The sequence below is a fragment of the Xenopus laevis genome, chromosome 4L (assembly GCF_017654675.1).
Source record: "Xenopus laevis strain J_2021 chromosome 4L, Xenopus_laevis_v10.1, whole genome shotgun sequence".
NCBI lineage: Eukaryota > Metazoa > Chordata > Amphibia > Anura > Pipidae > Xenopus > Xenopus laevis.
In genome coordinates, this window is record NC_054377.1 from 11,743,441 (window position 1) to 11,765,031 (window position 21,591).

Consider the following 21,591-nt stretch of genomic DNA (forward strand, 5'->3'; position numbering starts at 1 on the left):
TTCGAATATCGAAGTCGAAGGATTTAGCGCAAATCCTACGATCGAACGATCGAAGGATTATTCCTTCGATCGAACGATTAAATCCTTCGAATCGAACGATTCGAAGGATTTTAATCCAACGATCGAAGGAATATCCTTCGATCAAAAAAACTTAGGCAAGCCTATGGGGACCTTCCCCATAGGCTAACATTGACTTCGGTAGCTTTTAGCTGCCGAATTTTGGGGTCGAAGTTTTTTTTAAAGAGGCAGTACTTCGACTATCGAATGGTCGAATAGTCAAACAATTTTTAGTTCGAATCGTTCGATTCGTAGTCATAGTCGAAGGTCGAAGTAGCCCATTCGATGGTCGAAGCCCAAAAAACACTTCGAAATTCGAAGTTTTTTTAATTCGAATCCTTCACTCGAGCTTCATGAATCGGCCCCTAAGTGTTCTGATTACCCCTGAGTCTCTGGTTTCATCCCATAGCAAAGTCTCTCTGCTGCATTCATGCTTGTCTGATGTGACTAGGGATGCATCGAACACCCAAATCCTCCACGAAAGATTTGTCTGAATACCGAACCCTAATTTGCATATGTAAATTAGGGGTGGGAAGGGGAAATAATTTTTTACTTCCTTGTTTTCTGATTAAAAGTCACACAATTTCCCTCCCCTCCCTAATTTGCAAATGCAAATTAGGATTTGGATTCGGTTCGGCCGGGCAGAAGGATTCTTCGGAATCCGAATCCTGCTGAAAAAGGCCGAATCCCGAACCGAATCCTGGATTCGGTGCATCCCTAGATGTGACCCTGCTTGATCCACCTTGCTCTATCTCTCTAAACACATATTTTCAGAGAAATATTAAAATAAGAAGGGTTGCATATACTGTTTCAGCTCTCGCTCACACCTGTATGGCTCACTCCCAACTCTTCCTTGAAACACACAGTGGAAAAGAGGGAAAAGAAAATCTGAGCAAAGCAAGGGGAGAGGGTTTAACATTACATGGGTATGAGTGCAGCAGAATAATCCATAGAAGAAGGAATCTCTGTTTCAGAGCAAGGAGTTGATAAAGTATTCTGGGTAATGAAAAACCCAGCCTACAAAAAGCTATGGAACTTGTTTTGGCTGCACTTCTACAATGGACTCTTGGGTTGAAGGCTACAACTTTTTTCAAAGACTGACGTGCATGACATTTACTTGGGTTTGCAGATCTGGGCCAATAAAAAGCTGACCTGCAACTGGAGAGCACAAGTCTAGCAAGACGAGAAAGAGGACAGGTCTGGGAGAAGAAAGTGAAAGCAGAAGAGAATGTGGAAGTGAAGAACAAAAGAGAAAGTGTAGAAGAAGGTATGAGGTTGTGAAACACACAGAGGAAGAGAGAGAGAAGAAAATCTGAGCAAAGCAAGGGGAGAGGGTTTAACATTAAATGGGTATAATCCATAGAAGAAGGCATCTCTGTTTCAGAGCAAGGAGTTGATGGAGTAATCAGGGTAATGAAAAACCCAACAAAAAGCTATGGAACTTGCTATGGCTGCACTTCTACAATGGACTCTTGAGTTGAAGGCTACAACTTTTTTCAAAGACTGCCGTGCATTACGTTTACTTGGGTTTGCAGATCTGGGCCAATAAAAAGCTGACCTGACCTGTAACTGGAGAGAGCCCAAGGCAAAGTCTAGCAAGAGGAGAAAGAGGAAAGGTCTGGGAGAAGAAAGTGAAAGCAGAAAAGAAAGTGGAAGTGAAGAACAAAAGAGAAAGTGTAGAAGAAGGTATGGGGGTGTGCATAAAAGCAAAGGTAATTGGCCATAGGCCTAATGCAAAGCTGGAGGGAAGGAGATTGTGAAGGTGGTTTTAAAGGACAGGAGAGAAGCAAGAATGTAAAACACATGGGCAATGGAGAAAAGATATGTAACTGAACACAGATAAAAACACCCTAAAATTCTGGGGTAGGTGGTGGTATGTCTTGGGCTCTGACATAGAGGAGCTTCAGCATGGCTCCCATGTCAGTTCCCTGTAATATTGATCATACTGTTCTTTAGACTCCAAGGTCATTAAGCTTTACAGGACAGGGACACGCTTTGCCTGTTTGTGTACGGCATACAATTGAATAATTACAATAATATGTACAGCTTTATTCTGTTCCACACATGGAAGCCTTGGAGTCTTTCGTACCAAAATGCCAAGAGCAAGTACTGGCAATGCCCAGCCATGAGGAGATTTAAGCTCAGTGATGGAGGTGTTTCCTTGGGTTAAAAGACTTTTGAAGTACCTCCCTGCTAAACTGGTATGTCAGTTTCTTCTTGATCTTGTGCACCTCGCCAGTCTTGCCATAGTTACGCAACGCCCTGGCCATTTTCTGATAAGTCATCTTCTTCCTGTTGCCTTTTTGCATGCCCCAGCGATAGGCAAGGACTTCTTTGTGCTTTGAAGAAAACTGGAATGTGCCTTTATCTTTATCCACCCACCAGATACTGTCCTTCATGTCTCCGCTCAGCAGTAGCTCCAGAAGGAACTGGTAGAGGCGAATCTTTTTCTTGCTCCCTGAAGGTGAAGAAGAGGGTGTGAAAATCTTTCCAGACATACAGGAGCTTTTAGTTCTGTTTTTAGTTCTAGGTGGCCATGTTTATCCATGTTCCTTGTTAGTAGCCATGTTTAGGTATCAGGCATAGGCATCAGTGTCTGACTATGACTTGCTAAGGGGTCCAATAACTTGCTATGCCTCTAAACGTTCAAAAAATCGAGCAGAATTATGCTTAGTATAGGGAAATACCTATGTTATCATTGTGGTAAGGTATTGATCTGCACAGCTTATAAGAAACCTAAGGAATTGCCTCTGCTATACGGAGTCCAATGTATCCAATAGTTGGCAAACCCCCAACTACATCATACCTAGGGACAGGTTTACTAAAGGGCTAAGTAGCAGGCACCAATTCGCTATCGAACGGGACCGTTGCTATCGTTCATTTGCACTCTATCGCCAGGCGACTTTTTGCTCTGGTGAGCGATTGTTACTCCGCAAATTCACTAAAGTACGGATTTTACTGAACGTTGCCTCTTTCGCCAGAGTTGACTTTGCCACCTCAGACCAGGCGAAGTACTTAAAAGAAGCTAGATCTTCCTAAATCGTATACTTACATCATATCCTGTCTGCCGAAAATGCATTAAAGTTCCAAAAGCGCTGGCGACTTTTCCTTTTTTAAAGCAAAATTGCCTACAAAAGTCCTGACTTCAACTTTTTTTGGCTGACTTAAACTTTTTTTTGGGTAACCGGTTTTCCTAACATATGGAACATTCATTTTACAGTGGGCTCATGTGTAGTACATTATATTAACTCTCGTCTTTATTAAGGTTCCCTGGACATTTGTAAGAAAAACATTTATAATAAAGACGTCCATACAACTTTAAATTACCCAACGAATGCAAATTGACCTAAGCGCAAGATCACTAGTGAATTTTCGTTAAGCACAAATGAACGGTAGCGCATCTTCGCTATGAAATGCTCGTACAGCTGAAGTTATGCTAGAGAAAAGTCGCCAGCGTTCGACGCACGGGACAAAACTTTGCATTATAGTGAATTATCGTATTGGTATCGCATTTGCGCCTGGCGAAGTGGAGAGATGGGTGCGAAGCTGACACTGGCAAAAATTCGCCCGTTAGTTAATCTGCCCCTATGTCTCTTGAGATAACAAGACCATTAAGGCTTTTTGGTAGGAGATTATAACACGATAGAAGGTCTATGAGTGACCAAAACAAAGTGTTGTGGCCAATCAGACCAAGAAACAATTGCAGTTTACTGTAGGTAAAGCTGGCCATGCACTTGAAGACCAGTTCATTTGGTGAGTTTGCAATATGAGTGGATCTTTTCCTGATACACCCACCTTGAGATAGTTGTTATCAGGCTGATCTGATTGTTGGGCCCTACAGCTCAACATTGTGATCACACCGACATAAAAGCAGACCTCGAGATGGGTGTTAATCTGATTGTTGGGCCCTAGGCCAAGCAGTTTGATCATAATGACAACATTTGGACATTTCTAAATATTGTAAATCCATGGCACCAAAATCTAGACTCAACTACTAATGAACAAGGGACTTTACACGGGATGTCTTCGTGCTTCTCTCTGCCTCTCAGTTGGGTTTTTCTGTGGGTCGTGGAGTCAAGCTAACATGTCTCTCACCTGGTTCTACTTGTAACATGCCATAAGTAGGTTCCCGAGAGTCCATCTCTCCATCTGAAACTTCCAGTGGTGGGCTACGTCTCTCATGTTCCTCTTCATCAGAACTGGGTTGTCCAGCAGTTATATACTGCAGACCTGCACGGGGCATGTAGGAGACCTGCAGTGGTGCACAGGAATACATGTTTATAGTTATCAACACAAAGAAGTCTTTCACTCTTAGATTCTATAATCTAGGTTGTTCCATATAATAATGCAGGAACATGTTTCTGGCAAATTTAATGAAGCATAGTTGAAAAGGGTTGTGGTTGTGCTAATGTAATACAAATCCAAAAGTGTGCACTTGGTCCCATATCAACCAATCAACAAGTAGTAATGGTCACCTGTTATTGAAAGTAAGCAGCTGAAAAAGTTAAAAAGACCTAGATCAGGGCAAACTTTGCATGTCCGTGTATCTGGTTTTACCCATCAGGGTCAAATACAGAAGGAAGCTGTTCTTTATTTATGAATCGGGCTATAAATACCAATGAATGGGCTGGAGGTCTTAGGCTTAACTCTTTTATGAAAGGGGTCCAGTGACTTAGGAACCCGCATGCATTAGAGGAACCATTTCGCTCGTTAAGGTAGGAGGTACCTGATGGCCTAGGGTGAGGTGAGGATGTGATGCAGGCAACCCAGGTTCCAGAACATGCATCTGCTCCTCCATGTGTCTGTAGAGCTGCTGCAGCTGGGGAGGTTGAACGCTCTGCAGTTCCGTGAGCTGAGAATCAGGGAATCCTTCCAGTTCTCCATGTAGATGAGGGTTAGGATACTCCCAGTAATGTTCTAAGAAGGAAGCTGACACAGAGTTGATATCACTAGGTGCAGTCTATCCTTCATGCCACACTAAGGGGGTTATTTACTTAAACTCGATTTTCTGTGGTTGGGCTTTTTGGGGCAAAAACTCAAATTTTCGTGGGAAAACAAAGCTGAAATGTTTTGAGATTTATTATACCCCGATGCAGCAAAAAGCAGAATCCAAAAACCTGGCATCTCACACTTGTCAAGGTCATGTATAAGTTAATGGCAGATGTCCATATCCCAATTTGAAGATATCGTGGCAATAACTCAAACAAATCGAGTGATTTGGGAGAGAAGTCCGAAAAAATCATACGATTCGAGTTTTTCCCAAACCATTTTTTCAAGTTATTTTAATGATAAATAAGGTAAAATCGTGGATGGGAGTTTGGTTGAGCTTTCTTCATTAAAAAAATTAGATAAAATTGGATTTTAGTAAATAACCCCCTAATAGTCACCTCCATTTCATACGGTATTTGAAACTGTTGCGACTATGGTAATTGCTCTGCTGTCTACTGCATTATAGTCAGTGCAAGTGTCCCTTTAGCTTACCATGGCTCTCACTGTCACTGATGTACGGGTAGTATTCATGATGTTGGCGGTAAAGCTCGGCATCATAAGCGATCAGTTCCTCCGGATGTGCCTGAGGAGGGAAGAGACAGACCAATAAGTGTCAGGAAACCTGACCAATGCCTACAAGATCATTCATACACCAGCCTGATGGATGTCATGTTTGTGGATTTATTGAAAATCAATTGAATTTATTGAATATAGAGTGAATTTATTGAATAAAGTTTGAATTTAATGAATATCGAGTGAATTTATTGAATATAGTGTGAATTTATAGATTATAGCACAAATTTATTGAATATAGTGTGAATTTATAGAATATAGCGTGAATTTATTGAATATAGTATGAATTTATAGAATATAGCATGAATTTATAGAATACAGCGTGAATTTATTGAATACAGCGTGAATTTATTGAATATAGTGTGAATTTATTGAATATAGCGTGAATTTATTGAATACAGCGTGAATTTATTGAATATAGTGTGAATTTATTGAATATAGTGTGAATTTATTGAATATAGCGTGAATTTATTGAATATAGCGTGAATTTTTTGAATATAGCGTGAATTTTTGGAATATAGCGTGAATTTATTGAATATAGCGTGAATTTATAGATTATAGCATGAATTTATAGAATATATTGTGAATTTATTGAATATAGTTTGAATTTATAGAATATAGCGTGAATTTATAGAATATAGCATGAATTTATAGAATATATCGTGAATTTATTGAATATAGTGTGAATTTATAGAATATAGCATGAATTTATAGAATATAGCGTGAATTTATTAAATATAGCATGAATTTATAGATTATAGCACAAATTTATTGAATATATCGTGAATTTATAGAATATATTGTGGATTTATTGAATATAGTGTGAATTTGCATCTTCATACCTTAAGTCTACTAGAAAATCATGTAAACATTAAATAAACCCAATAGGCTTTTTTTTTTTTTTTGCTTCCAATAAGGATTAATTGTATCTTAGTTGGGATCAAGTACAAGCTCCTGTTTTATTAGGAAATCATTTTAAAAAATTTGAATTATTTTGATAAAATGGAGACGGCCTTTCCTTAATTTGTCCCTTTTTGGATAACGGATCCCATACCTGTATTTGGGACCCCAGGACCATAACAGTAATGAGGCCCAAAGCAGTTCATGCCTTATTGTATCTACTATCACCCCATATGTAATATTTGTGTATTTATCGTTACATCCATTATTAAATGCTAATGTCTGATGTCAAAACCTAATAAAAACAGAAACAAAAGAAAACCCAACATTCTAAAAAAAAAAAAAAAAAATGGAAACAATTTTCCTTCCGTTATTTACTTTACAACTTTAGACTGTAAGCTCTACAGGGCAGGGGACCCCATTCCCACTATGTCTCTTAGCACATAGCACTTAAGCTCTTTGTCCTATGATTCTGTATATATTTATTATGTGATTCGTCTCCCCCATGTATAATTTTATATATATATATATATATATATATATATATATATCGTACTTTTATGTACTTTTATGCACTGTACAGCACTGCGGCTCCTTAACAGCGCTTTACAAATAAAGTTATACATACACACATACAATAACTGTGAATGGTGCCAGTAATCGGGACTGAGGGGTGTGAAACTGACGTGCATGGGATCCGCCGCATTCTTTAACAACTCCTCTAGTGTCGCCGTTTGGTTTTTACATGTTGTCACTTGGAATAACTGATGGTCACACATTTTAGCATGGCTTTAAATAAATACATAACACCCAGTTGGTTGGTTATACCAAATTCCCCTTTATTTGCAAAAAAAAGCCCAAGGTATTTACAAGAACTGATCTTGTAGGGTCTGCACGATTATTGATCATAAGGCCCATTTATTATAGTGAGGCGAGGTGCAAAGTGTATGTTTTTGCTCTTTCCATGTTGCCCTGTTCTTATGTAAATAGGGGTTCTAAAAAAGAAAACGGTCAAGCTATAACGGAGCAGCAGATCATCTAGGACGTAAGAATATTCAAATGAATTTAATAATAAATGATAAAAAAGCTCCCATGCTTAGGATAGGTTGTACCTGCATTTCTTCATATCCTCATATAGCTTCATATGCACCTCAAATGCCAGGCAATACCCCCAGGAACTGAGGTTAAAGGAATCCATAGGGGAAGAGTTTGTAGGAACAGAGTTGTGCATGAATATAGAACTGGGGGGGCCAGAGGCAGCACCCCCCAGTCCGACGCTGAGCAGACCCTCACAAGGGTGCCACACAGAAACCAACTGATCTGGAAAGGGAGATGTGGCAGTTTATATCTATTAGACTAAATAGATGCCAAGGTGGCCGTAAATGGACTGACAAGGTACAACATTTACGGGCCGATTCAATAAGGGTCGAATATCGAGGGTTAATTAACCCTCGATATTCGACTAGGAACTAAAATCCTTCGACTTCGAATATCGAAGTCGAAGGATTTAGCGCAGATAGTACGATTGAACGATCAAAGGATTATTCCATCGAACGATTAAATCCTTCGAATCGAACGATTCGAAGGATTTTAATCCAACGATCGAAGGAATATCCTTCGATCAAAAAAAGTTAGCCAAGCCTATGGGGACCTTCCCCATAGGCTAACATTGACTTCGGTAGCTTTTAGATGGCGAACTAGGGGGTCGAAGTTTTTTTTAAAGAGACAGTAATTCGACTATCGAATGGTCGAACGATTTTTACTTCGAATCCTTCGGTTCGAAGTCGTAGTCGAAGGTCGAAGTAGCCCAAAAAAAACTTCGAAATTCGAAGTTTTTTTACTTCGAATCCTTCACTCGAAGTTAGTGAATCGGCCCCTTAGTGCGGATTATATGAGAAAGCTGTCGCCATTTAACAAAATGGTGAGAGAATATCTTTGAGACTCATTTTGGAAGCCATGGCATTGCTTTGTTTGGTTTTATTTGTTTTCTTTTTCTTTTCTGTCTATGAAAGTTTATTTACTGACAATATTTAGTACAGGAACATTTTGAAGAGATTATGGGGCAGATTCCCTAAAGGGTGAAATACTTGCACGATTTCTCCAGGCATTACCACTACGTTAATCCACTAAAATGCGAGGTTGCGTCCTGGGCGACGAACGCTGCGATACTCAGGGCTGTATTTATATTGAGGGCCTGTGCCTAGAGCGGCGCGGTTTTGGGGGTGGCCCTCAGGGTGCCAATTTTTTTTCTAAAACCCCCCCACCCTCCGCCATGGATTTCCATAGGAAATCCGGTGACAGAGCTGAGGGAGTGAGGGATAGGGGGGCGAGAAAGCGTAGGGAAGTGACGTCACGTGCCCGGCGCACTGACGCCACTTCCGCTGAATACCTCGCATGATGTCATCGCACACGATGCCTGACATCAAAACGTACAATCGTGATATCAGCGAGCACGACGCAAGGGCATGTTTAGGTCCAATCCCTAGGGCCTAAATACAGTCCTTGCGATACTTCTTCAGTGCGAGCATTTCATAGCAAAGATTCGCTAGCGTTCATTTGTGCCTAGCTAGCAATCTTACGCTTAGGTCAATTTGCCTATGGGAGGAGCATAAAAGCCACATACACGTCTTTTTTAGAGATCTTGGTGTAAATGCTTGAAGTGGCCACTTTTTATGACAAATGTCCAAGGGAGCTTAATAAAGACATAAAAGCTCCTCTTATGCCCTAGACATGAGCCCACCCTAAAATATATACATACCTGCCAACATTTTTGAAGTAAAAAGAGGGACAAAAAAATTTTCGCACGTAGAACAGCAAATTTTCTTGACCACGCCCCTTTCTGTGGCCACACCCCCTAATTAACATGTTCATTTTACAAAATTTGGCAGGTTATGAAAGTTTGAAAATAGTTCTCCTTACCTAAACTGTTTTTTGTGTCTCAAATTTTTTACAAAGAATCTTATTTGCACCTGTTAGCTGTTCTGTGCTCTCTGCCAAAAGCCAATTAAGTGAGAAACTTTGTTTTTTTCTGGCTGTTCAGTGCAGAGAAAAGAGGGACTTTCCAGTAGAGGAGTGCGGGCTCAGCTGTCAAAAGAGGGACTGTCCCTCTGAAAAAGGGACAGTTGGGAGGTATGTATATGTGGCATGCCACTCAAATGTGTTAAAAAAATCTTTAATAGTTCGGACTTTTGAAGGCAATCCTGCTTTAAAAATAGAAACAGAACGCTTGCGTTTTTTACACTTTGTATGACTTTCCGGGGTACGGGATATGATGTCACTGACATCAGATTGAGGAAGATGTAGCTTCGTTTCAGCAGTTCGCTGGTCTGAGGTGGCGAAAGAGGTAACGTTCAGCAAAATCAGCAATTTAGTGAATTTGCGGAGCAACGACCATTCGCCAGAGCGAAAAGTCGCCTGGTGATAGAGTGCGAACGGATGCTAGCGACGGTCTCTTTCTCTAGCGAATTGTCGTCTGCGCCTGTTAGTGAATTGGCGATGTCCCTGCGGATGTGATTTCTGGCGAAAAGTCACTAGCGTTAGCCACTTTGCACTTTAGTAGGAAGGCTCAACGGATAACATGTGAGGGCTCATACATGGTATAACCACCTTTTGACACTCTACAGGTTTGGGATCCGGAAACCTGTTATCCAGAAAGCTCAAAATTACGGAAAGGCCGTCTCCCATAGACTCTATTTTATCCAAAAAATCCAATTTTTAAAAAAGAATTTCCTTTTTCTGTGTAATAATAAAACAGTAGTTTGTACTTGATCCCAACTAAGATATAATTAATCCTTATGGGAGGCAAATTGGGCCTATTTACATGTTTAAATGATTTTCTAGTAGACTTAAGGTATGAAGATCCAAATTACGGAAAGATCCATTATCCAGAAAACCCCAGGTCCTGAGCATTCTGGATAACAGGTCCCATACCTCTACAAGATATTTTAATTTAGTATCGGAATTAATTTTAAGATGAATTGAACTCCTATAATGAAACTTTTATTATAAGACAGCAGGAAGTGAGGAAAGCAGGGGGTTTCTGTAGTAAAGCAGCATCCTATATCTCATGTTCCATCAACTTCTGAAAACAATTTGATATATATCTCGGGATGTTACAACACTCTCCCGTATCGCTCTCTCATTTCCTAGGTTTAGTAGTGCCGGATTTTACCGTTCGGGCGCTATAGTACTGTAGCCAAATGAAAACACCACATTTTAGGTTTTTTATACCAAAGATGGATGGTGAGTGCTTATCCAAAAATGTCACTCCATATGATTATTTTTTATTTAAATGTTGAAAAAAGTTAATAGATGTCATTTGTAATTGCAATCTGTTCGTTAAAGGGGATCTAACCCCCCCCCCCCCAAATTTAATGCAATGTTGCTCCAATTTCTATTTTAACATAGTAAGTTCGGATGAAAAAAAAGCAGGGACGCACGGAATCTGCTATTTTAGTATTCAGCAAAATCCTGAATCCTTTGTGAACCCTAATTTGCATATGTAAATTAGGGAGAAAGAGGGGGAAAAACACACACACAGCGGTGGTTAATAAATGATTGATTTTTGGATTCGGTTCGGCCAGGCAATTGTATCCACCGAAATCCTGCTGAAAAAGGCAGAATCTTGGCCGAATGCCCACCCAAATCCTAGATTTGGTGCATCCCAAGAAGAAAGACACACGTCCATCAAGTTCAACCTTTTATGTCTATATATAACCTGCCTAGCTGCTAGTTAAGTTAATTTACTGATTTTAGATATTAGCATTTTACAAAAAAAGACCACTGATGTAAACTAGTTTCTCAAGGGAATATAACCCTACAAATGTAATGTAATATTGCTCTCAGTGCTGTAAATTACCTTAATTTTTTATTTTTTCCCTGTTTTTCTTGTATTAGAATTTTAGATCCCTAATGTGGTGTGTTTGTCACTAAAAGCATGATATCCGTAGTGTAAAACTGCTAGTATCCTTATTGGAGGCAAAACCAGCCTATTGGGTTTATTTAATGTTAAATGATTTTCTACGAAGATCGAAATATGTTATCCAGAAATCCCCAGGTCCTGAGCATATAACACAATTAAATAGTAACAATAAATGGTTTTGTTTTTATTTATTCCGGGACGATGTGCCAAAAAGCACCACCAGCTGGCCCAGAAAGTCAATAAAAGACATACTGTAGCAATAAGCAGGTATGGACTGGCACACTGAGATGTCCTGCTGTAATGTTGTTCCATCCATTCCTGCGATGTTTAATGTTCATTTTAAACAGGGTTGTCAGGTCTAATTTTTAAAACCAGCCAAAATCAGCTACAAAACCAGCCCCCAAACTAGCCAAGAGGCACTTCAAAAGTAGCCAAAAAATAGCACAATATGTGCAGTGGAAATTGTTGTTTTTTTAAAAAATATATGTTTCACTGATTTGCAAATTTTCCCATGAAGCAAAATGGGACAGATTCGCCTGTCACTACAGAGGGGGGCCCAGGAGGTATAGGGACCCCATGAGACAAAACAGCTCAACCTCTAGACATTTTGGAGGCCAGCAAATTTGTGCCCCAAAATTGTCTGAAATTGAGAAAAGTCACCAGAAAACACAGCCAGTAATAAAGCTGACTTCTACCTAGGGTTGGCACCTTTTCTCAATATTTTTACCGGCCAGTGGTGGGGGTGGGAACAAAAGGGGTGAGCTGTGATGTAAAGGGGGCGGGTTGTGATGCAAAAGGGGGCAGGACCATGCCGAACAAGTGGGCGGAGCCACATGGCGCAATGGGCAGAAGACAGAGAAAAGGTACGTTTCCAGCAGTGGGCCAAGGGCTTTTGTTAAGGGTATTATAAATTTACCGGCAACTACATTGACATTGACTAACTGGGCTTTTAAGGCACAATACAGTCTGGCAGGGTCTCCCGGCCAATTGCCACCATGTTGTGTTTGAGATATCAGATGCACATTACAGGGCCCATAGAAAATATAGGATACACACACAGCTCTCATATTGCCCTCTTGTTCCTCTTCTTTTGAAACTTGAAAAGGGAAATGTTTTGTTTTCAGGCACGGAAAGGCATTAATGTGCCATCCACAAACTGGTCCACTTTGTCTACCGCAAATAAAACTGAGGCCAAGTTGTGAAATTGGAGGAATTTGCAAAAAGAGTTGTACTCATTTATCTGAAATCATCAAAATCACTTTTGGGGGTAGTGGTGAAGAAGGCAGAGTTTTGGGGTAACTTGCAGTGAAAGAGACAAAGGTTTTCTTAGAAATGATGCCTAACTGGAAGAATTATTGCCCAGTAAGAATATATTGGGAAGAGCTATGGCACAAGTTGGGTCCATTATATCTCAAATTTTGTGGGATCACAAGTGGACTTCTTTCTCCTCATGCATGCCAGACTCTCAAGTCGTCATTTACTTTGACCCAAGATGAAAGTGCAAGTACAAGGGTGCCTCGTGGTGCACATTTAAAAAAATTCTTTGGTCGGGGGATCCGACTGTGCTAGGTGTAACTTTGGAAGGCAAACAGGTCCAGAACTAGGGGTACACATGTGACTAAGGTGCAATGTTGGAGAGCGCTAAAACCCTAAACACGTACATCTTGCTTCTTCTTACAGCAAGTGTACAGGGTGGGACGAGAGAGCAGCTGTGGAGCAGGGAGTGGGACCCCTTTTAGTGTACCCAGCTATGAAAAGAACAATGTCCTTATCACCTGCCATAGGGCAGTACAGGGCTCCATTGTAGACTACACCCCTACTCCCTAACTTTTGTGCCTGAATGGTGCACACCTATGAGCCTTTTCTATGTAGCCAATGAAAAACTATTTATAACAATCATTTTTACAGACATCTGCAGGGTCGGACTGGGCTGGCGGGACACCGGGAAAAATCCCGGTGGGCCCTGCCAGCCCAGAGCCACTCCCTGTGCCTCTTCTTGACCTCCCCTAGTGGCCCACAAGGCAGGGGGCATTGGAGGGGGTTGTGCCTGCTCCAGGGGGGCGTTGGAGGGGGGTCTGTTCCTGGGACGGTGGCTGGGGGGTGGAGTAGGGGCCCTGACACCCAGAACCCAGGTTCGATGACGCTGGGCATCTGTAACAATAATAACTATGACGGAGGTTATTGTTCCAGTGGTTGAGACCCTGGTCCTGTTTGCCCTTTGTTAAGTTAAAACAACATTAAATTAGTTAAAATATTGCATTATTATTGTTCTTGCCAACATAATTGTGTGTGAAACAATATCTATTCCTCCTCCTGTAGTTGTCTCACAGTATGGGATCTGTTATCCGGAAAACTCAGAATTACGGGAAGACCATCTCCTATAGACTCCATTTTAATAAATAATAAAAAAAAATTAAAAATTATTTCCATTTTCTCTAACGTAATAAAACAGTAGTTGTACTTGTTCCCAACTAAGATATAATTAATGCTTATTGGAAGCAAAACCAGCCTATTGGGTTTATTTCATGTTTATATGATTTTCTAGTAGACTTAAAGTATGATACAAATTAGAGAAAGATCCCTGGAAAACCCCAGGTTTCAAACATTCTGGACAACAGGTCCCATACCTTTATATTATTCTCAGATAGACAACCTTGGTATAGTTCTGCCATGTTGCCTTCATGACTAGTGAAAGTCAGTACATATTGGATGATAATATGTATCACACCACAGGTAAACGCCAGTATTGTAAATATAGTTCTGTGTGATCAGTGCCAAGTAAAATGTACCAAGTGACATGACGCATTTTACAATGTCTTAATTTATTACAGGAACTGTGTGCAAAGGAAATGCGATGTGGCAATGCAGTTTTCATGGCTCATGCATTACAAATTGTGTGACAGTTTAGCACAGGCTATTTGTTTCTTCTATTGGGGACAAAATGAATTTACAGTAAATGACTGTCAGCCTTTGCCACCTTCTTAAATTTCTACTTTAATCACGGTAAGATTGGCAGGGTTGATCAGCTTGAGATAGATTGATAGAAAGAGAGATGATAGATATATATTAGCTAGATGATAAATAGATAGATAGATGATGATGATAGACAGATGATAGGTAGAAAACTAGATGAGATAGAGATCGATAGATGATGATTGATAGATAGATAGATAGATAGATAGATAGATAGATAGATAGATGATCGTTAGCTGATGATAGATGATAAATAGATAGATATATATGGATAGATGATGGATAGATGACAGATGATAGGTAGATAGATAGATAGATAGATAGATAGATAGATAGATAGATAGATAGATAGATAGATAGATAGATAGATGAAAGATAGATAGATATGGATAGATGATAGATGATGATAGATAAATAGATAGATAGATATGTATAGATGATAGACAAATGATGATAGATAGATAGATAGATAGATAGATAGATAGATAGATAGATAGATAGATAGTGAGATAGATAGATAGATAGATAGATAGATAGATAGATGATGGATGGATGGATGGATGGATGGATGGATGGATGGATGGATGGATAGATAGATTAGATGGATAGATGGATAGATAGATAGATAGATGGATAGATAGATGATAGATAGTTAGATATGTATAGATGATAGACAAATGATGATAGATAGATAGATAGATAGATAGATAGATAGATAGATAGATAGACAGAGGGGTTGAATTAAGAAACTAGTGGTGACTCTGCCATTGCTATTTGGCTTCAATATGGATAGAACCATCAACCTGGGATACCAGGAAAACTCCCGGTGGGCCCAGGTGTCAGTGGGCCTCTTGCTTCTAACCATTTGGCCTATTTCATGGTCATTCCCTATTTCTGTATGGAGTAAAAATGCTTAATAATTGAAGAATATAGTAAGTATATATAAAAGACTAGGAGAATAAAGAGGTTGAGTGAGGAGAGGAGGAATAATAGTTTGGAAGGTGGGCCCGTGGTCTAAGGTTTTCTGGTGGGCCCCTGACATCCCAGTCCGACACTGGATAGAAAGATTAGATCGATATAGATAGAAAGAGAGATGGATAAATGACAGATTTATAGCGATAGATAGAGAGATAACTGGATAGATAGATAGATAGATAGATAGATAGATAGATAGATGAATAGTCTTGACAACAATGGAGTAACCTGAGCATTTAAAAAGCACAATATCCAATACTTTAACATAGCAGGTTATTTCAATTCATTGACTAGTCAATACCAAGTGGACAACACAATAATAATGGTTGGCTTTGCTATAATTAACACTGAGTGGATTGTTAACATTTTCCCTGCCAGACGGGGGGGGGGGGGGGGGGGGTAACCTCAGATGTTTTTTCCAGCATACAACATAATAACTGCTTTTGGTTCAGAAAGATGAACATTTCCCAAAATGTTTGTTCTCCTTTTCCATACTAATATTAAAAAGACAAAGAGATATATTTCACATCTATGTTGCAATTTAGTGCTTAATAATTTATTTTGTTGCAATAGTAAGAGAAACGTGAGAGCTTAGTCTAATCTATTCAGCACTGGGATATTGCTCAGAAATTGTCTCTCTTTGCGGCGAAAAACTGGGGAGAAACCAATAAAATTAGGGAGGGCCTCATTTATCAAAAGTCAGATTTGTGTAATTTTAGAGGGGTTTTTTTTCTACTTCGAATAAACTCTTAATTTTAAAACAAAATACAAATTTGACCTTATTTATGAAAAACAATCAGAGTATAATTTTTTTTAGAAGCTCAAAAAAAACCTTGAAAGAAAAAATACAGGAATGGGATCCGTTATCCATAAGCTTGGGGGCAGATTCACTAACTTCGAGTGAAGGATTCGAATGAAAAAAATTCGAATTTCGAAGTATTTTTTGGGTACTTCGACCATCGAATTGGTTAAATTCGTTAGAATTCGAACGAAATCGAACAAATCGAAGTAAAAATCGTTCGACTATTCGACCATTCGATAGTCGAAGTACTTTCCCTTTAAAAAAAACTTCGACCCCCTACTTCGGCAGATAAAACCTACCGAAGTCAATGTTAGCCTATGGGGAAGGTCCCCATAGGTTTGCTAACCTTTTTTTGATCGAAGGATTTTCCTTCGATCGTTGGATTAAAATCGTTCGAATCGTTCGATTCGAAGGATTTAATCGTTCTTGTACTTGATCCCAACTAAGATATAATTAATCCTTATTTGAGGCAAAACCAGCCTATTGGGTTTATTTAATGTTTACATATTTTCCTAGTAGACTTAAGGTATGAAGATCCAAATTAACGGAAAGATCTGTTATCCAGAAAACCCCAGGTCCCGAGCATTCTGAATGACAGGTCCCATACCTGTAATTTACATTTAGCAAAGGACAACTCCCATGGCCTTGCAAGTTTTTAGATGCTGAAGTTTTACATTGGAGTTTTTCTAGTTGTTATATAATTGGAGTGATGTGGAGTCTAAGGGCCCAGCGACAAATATCTTTTTCTTCGGGTGACTAATCTCCCCGAACTGCCTTCCCGCAGGGCTAGAATGTTTCCTCGTGAGGCGACTTTGGAAAACTAAGCTCACCGATTGCCATCCCGACGGCGATTTACATTCGAAATGACTGGAGGCAGTTTGGGAAGATTAGGCTCTCCCTGAATCTGAGCTTGTCTCTGCTCTTAGAAGAACACAAACTCCTCTAGACAACCTGACTAATTATTTGGACTTAATTCAGATTGTGAGCCTCTACTTATAAGATGTAAGACAAAACAGAATAGCCTATTGCTAAAGCAATAGTTGTTGATAGCAGAATAGGGGGGGGGTTATTTACTAAAATCAGGTCAGGCTTTATTTATTATTAAAGCCCGATGTAGGAAAAAGTCCAAATCCAAAAATCTGCCATGTCAGACCTGCCGAGGTTGTGTATAAGTCAATGGCAGAGGTCCCTATCCTATTTTGAAGTTTCTGTAGTCTGCGCTGGAATTGGCCCGAAAATCCGACCATTTCAGGCTTTTCGGGCAAAAATCTGAAAAATTTGGGCTTTTCAGGAAAAAGCCAGATAAAATCGAGCGATTGGGGAAAGAACTCAGAAAAGAAGTATCGATTTTTATTGAGCCAATTAAATCAAGCTTTTTTAATCATTAAAAATCATTAAGGTAAAATCGGGTATGGGAGTTTGGTTGTGGTCTTTTTTATTTAAATAATGAGATGAATTCGGATTTTAGTAAATAACCCTCCCCATGTACATAAAAAATGTAACTGAAATTCTCTTAACTTTCATACTGCTTTCATGATTTCAATTATATTATCCACAGAATAAATTAGGGATATCCAACCTACATCCAACTGCTGGGAGTTCAAAAACTGCTGGAGGGATGTAGGACATCCAAGATGTATGTCCCCCCTCTAAAATAGGGGCCCGGCCTTCTCTATTGCCAGGGACCGCCTTTTTGTTTCCACCTACCTTAATATAGTAACATACAGTAGTCATTATGATTGGCAGAAGACACATAGAAACTAACTCCCATATAATTCTATTTATTTCTTTGGCAATTAATGTTGCAATCACTGGGGAAGCAATTTGTTAGGCGCTGACAGTTTCTATACTGCTATAAACATGGGGTTTCCAGTCCACCCTCCCCAACAACTTACCGCAGGTCTTTTTTTTTTATATAGAAAAGGCAAACCAGCCCAAAGTAGGGGGGGCTAATAAATTGGCACCCCAAGTTATTGCCCTTTAAGTCAGTTTAGAGATAAAAACAATTCTACAAAAATCTGGAAATTGGAAGCACAAGGGTCGTTTGTAGAAACCTGCAAATGTATTTTCCTATTACAATATTTAAATAAGGTTTCACTGAGAGAATAAAAAAATATAGCTTTAGGTGGAGCTAAATATCCCCCAAAAGAGCCTGATGATTAAAGGGGTGGTTCACCTTTAAGTTAACTTGCCAGCTGAAGATTTATGCCTCCAAACGAGTTCATGTGTATTATTGTATTATTTATACATAACTCCAACAGCTTTGGTTGTAAGTAAGGGGTAGGTCACCTTTAAGTAAACTTATTGTATGTTATAGAATACTGTAGCTTATGCTAAGCAACTTTTCAACTGGTCTTCCTTTTTTCTTTTTTATAGATTTTGAAAGATTCTGACTCTTTCCAGCTTTCAAATGGAGGTCACTGACCCCATCTAAAAAACAAATGTTCCATAAGGCTACAAATTTATAGTTATTGCTGCTTTTTATTACTCATCTTTCTATTCAGGCCTTTCATATTCATATCCCAGTCTCTTATTCAAATCAGTGCATAGTTGCTAGGGTCATTTGGACCCCAGCAACCAGATTTCTGAAATTGCAAACTGGAGAGCTGCCGAATAAAAAGCTAAATAACGTAAAAACACCGCAAAGGCTAAAAAAAAGGAGGCCAATTTTAAACAGTCTCAGAATATCACTCTCTATATCTTAGGAAAAGTGAATTTAAAGGTGAGCAACCCCTTTAATACTCCTTTCATCTTAGGGCAGAAGACTCAAATAAGTCTTTACTGGAAGTGTGAGGTCTCTCTGGATTTACCTCCACATTTTTGGATAGTGGGTTAAAACATTAGATGCATCCCAGCATGCCATGGGAAATCATGGTCTTCTGAAGATAAAATACCTTCTCCAAGACAGGAGGTGGGTTTACTATTATTAACATGTAGCCAATTTATAATGCACTATAATAATGAATGTCTGATCTTACTTAGTATTTTATAAAATAAGTGTGTTTTTTATATCCTTACAAACATCCCACTCCCCTCAATATAGGTCCAAAACAGAAGAAAGGGAGATCAGTCAAAGGTCCAGTAAGGATGATCAGTGCTTATTTGCTACCCCGGATATTTCTAAAAGCCCAGCCACTAAGGTTGAAATATGGGGTGCACACGGATTTGAGGTCCTAGATATTCATGGAACAAATGCAGGGTGACTACTATGGCAATATGTCCTTGGATCTGTCACAGTGGAATGAGATACGGGGTAGAAGTTGTAGCATGAGTCAAAACTCTATGGAGCAATGCACATAGTCACGAGCCCATGATCTGCTGGATGTTTTTGTCCAAAAAGTGCGACACAACCCACAGCTGTCCAAAGAGTTATAACAAAGCAGCTGGTGTGCCCTAAAGTGTTTCACTATCAGTAGGAGGACGAGCTTATGTATAAAGGCAATACCCAAAAATGAGCAGCTCTGTAGGACAATAAAACTACTACCCACAACAAAACAGTTGAGATGGACTACAAGATCCAGCAGTCTCAGCTAAGAGCAGTTGCAGAACTGTGAATTTAACACTCCATTGCCTCTATTGATAGTGATAGATGTTTCCATGGGTTTACAGTATAACATGTATCATCGCCATAGATTTGTCCTACATTTATAGATTTCGGCATCATTTGTAGGCTTTTGGATTGCAAAAGCCATGAGGTCACAACTTTCTTCTTCTCTATACAATAACAATATGATGCCTTGATAGATACTGGGCTTCTAGGGGCAGGCCTGTATATTAGGAAGGACATAGCTGACTTCCTAATCTAGTTTCGCCGATTAATAACTGCTAATTAGAAGTTTTACTCAACCAACCAACTGCCGCTTTGGACAAACTAGGTGCTCTTCCAAAGTGCTATAAGATGATAGAAGATAGAAGGCAGAACTCACCGTAGAGATAAGGGTAAACCCGTCCATCCTGCCCGCTGGGAACATCCAAAATTCTATTAATCAGGACTTCTCTGTGACCTTGGTTTGTCTTTTTTTCTCTGGGTCCCAGCTCCCCTGGGAGTCGAAAAATTGATCAAGGGGGTCAAAATGGAGTCACCTGGTGCCCCCCTTTGTGTGGGATTGTAGGGGAGGGAGGACGCCGACCTCACAACCCTGATACTGCAGTTTTTCCTCTTTCTTAACCCAAGTTCCTGATTTTAGATAACTGTGAGCCGAGCACAGCACTGACCATTTAACATGCTGTGACATCACGTAAGCCTTTGCATATATATCCTTTTAGGTCGTCACACAGGAAGCCTGTCCCCTTAGCTGTGTATTGTATGTAACTGATCAGTCCTTCCTCTCCCCCAAATACACCAGACGAATGGAACTTGCAGACTTCACAGCGCTACTTACTCCCCATTACAGCCATCATTATATATTTATATATTTTGTATTTGTCTATATATTTATATATATATATTTGTTTTTTGCACAAAGGGGAAATGCATAATCATATAATACAGATATTATATATATATATATATATATATATATATATATATATATATATATATATATATATATATATAGATGATAGATAGATAGATAGATAGATGAGAGATAAATAGATAGAGGAATAAATAGATAGATAGATATTGATAGATAGCTAGATAGCTAGATAGCTAGATAGCTAGCTAGCTAGATAGATAGATAGATAGATAGATAGATAGATAGATAGATAGATAGATAGATAGATAGATAGATATGGATAGATGATAGATGATGATAGATAGATAAATAGATAGATAGATAGATATGTATAGATGATAGACAAATGATGATAGATAGTGAGATAGATAGATAGATAGATAGATAGATAGATAGATAGATAGATAGATAGATAGATAGTGAGATCGGTAGATAGATAGATAGATAGATAGATAGATAGATAGATAGATAGATGAATAGTCTTGACAACAATGGAGTAACCTGAGCATTTAAAAAGCACAATATCCAATACTTTAACATAGCAGGTTATTTCAATTCATTGACTAGTCAATACCAAGTGGACAACACAATAATAATGGTTGGCTTTGCTATAATTAACACTGAGTGGATTGTTAACATTTTCCCTGCAGACGGGGGGGGGGGTAACCTCAGATGTTTTTTCCAGCATACAACATAATAACTGCTTTTGGTTCAGAAAGATAGATAGATAGAGGGATAAATAGATAGGTATCCTCCTGTTGTAAAATAGAGATTTAGAAGTCACCTACATAAAAGGTCATATGGTCATGGGAATATCCCAATGTATGACAGTAGGGGGGGTACATTATGTCCTATATACCTGGTGGCAAGTGTCTTGCAGGGGTGGTTATAAACATATATGTGTTTGATGGGGAGGCTATAATTAATTATTCATTAATTCATTA

At 39.2% G+C, this 21,591-nt stretch overlaps 1 protein-coding gene across 2 annotated transcripts; it reads right to left on the minus strand.

Annotated features, from left to right (window-relative positions):
* Positions 1 to 705: 705 nt before the first annotated feature.
* On the minus strand, positions 706 to 20,403 carry spi1.L (Spi-1 proto-oncogene L homeolog). 2 transcript variants are annotated; one of them, XM_018257407.2, is made up of 5 exons: positions 20,117 to 20,403; positions 5,539 to 5,629; positions 4,784 to 4,974; positions 4,153 to 4,309; positions 706 to 2,515 (listed from the first exon to the last, which is right to left on the minus strand). In XM_018257407.2, the coding sequence occupies exons 1-5, from the start codon at positions 20,159 to 20,161 to the stop codon at positions 2,199 to 2,201; spliced, it is 801 nt and encodes a 266-aa protein (XP_018112896.1). In that variant the 5' UTR covers positions 20,162 to 20,403; the 3' UTR covers positions 706 to 2,198. The 2 variants fall into 2 exon arrangements, with proteins under 2 accessions (XP_018112896.1, XP_018112895.1); XM_018257406.2 differs by having other exon boundaries at positions 4,784 to 4,986; positions 20,117 to 20,400.
* Positions 20,404 to 21,591: the final 1,188 nt, after the last annotated feature.

Bases quoted from the DNA above. Each gene is read 5' to 3' on its own strand.
- spi1.L (XM_018257406.2), bottom strand. From the start codon at position 20,161: ATGTTCCCAGCGGGCAGGATGGACGGGTTTACCCTTATCTCTACG. The intron at 4,987-5,538 runs GTAAGCTAAAGG...ACTCTGTGTCAG, and splicing joins CAGTGACAGTGAGAGCCATG to CTTCCTTCTTAGAACATTAC. The intron at 2,516-4,152 runs GTGAGAGACATG...CTTCACCTTCAG, and splicing joins CATGTTACAAGTAGAACCAG to GGAGCAAGAAAAAGATTCGC.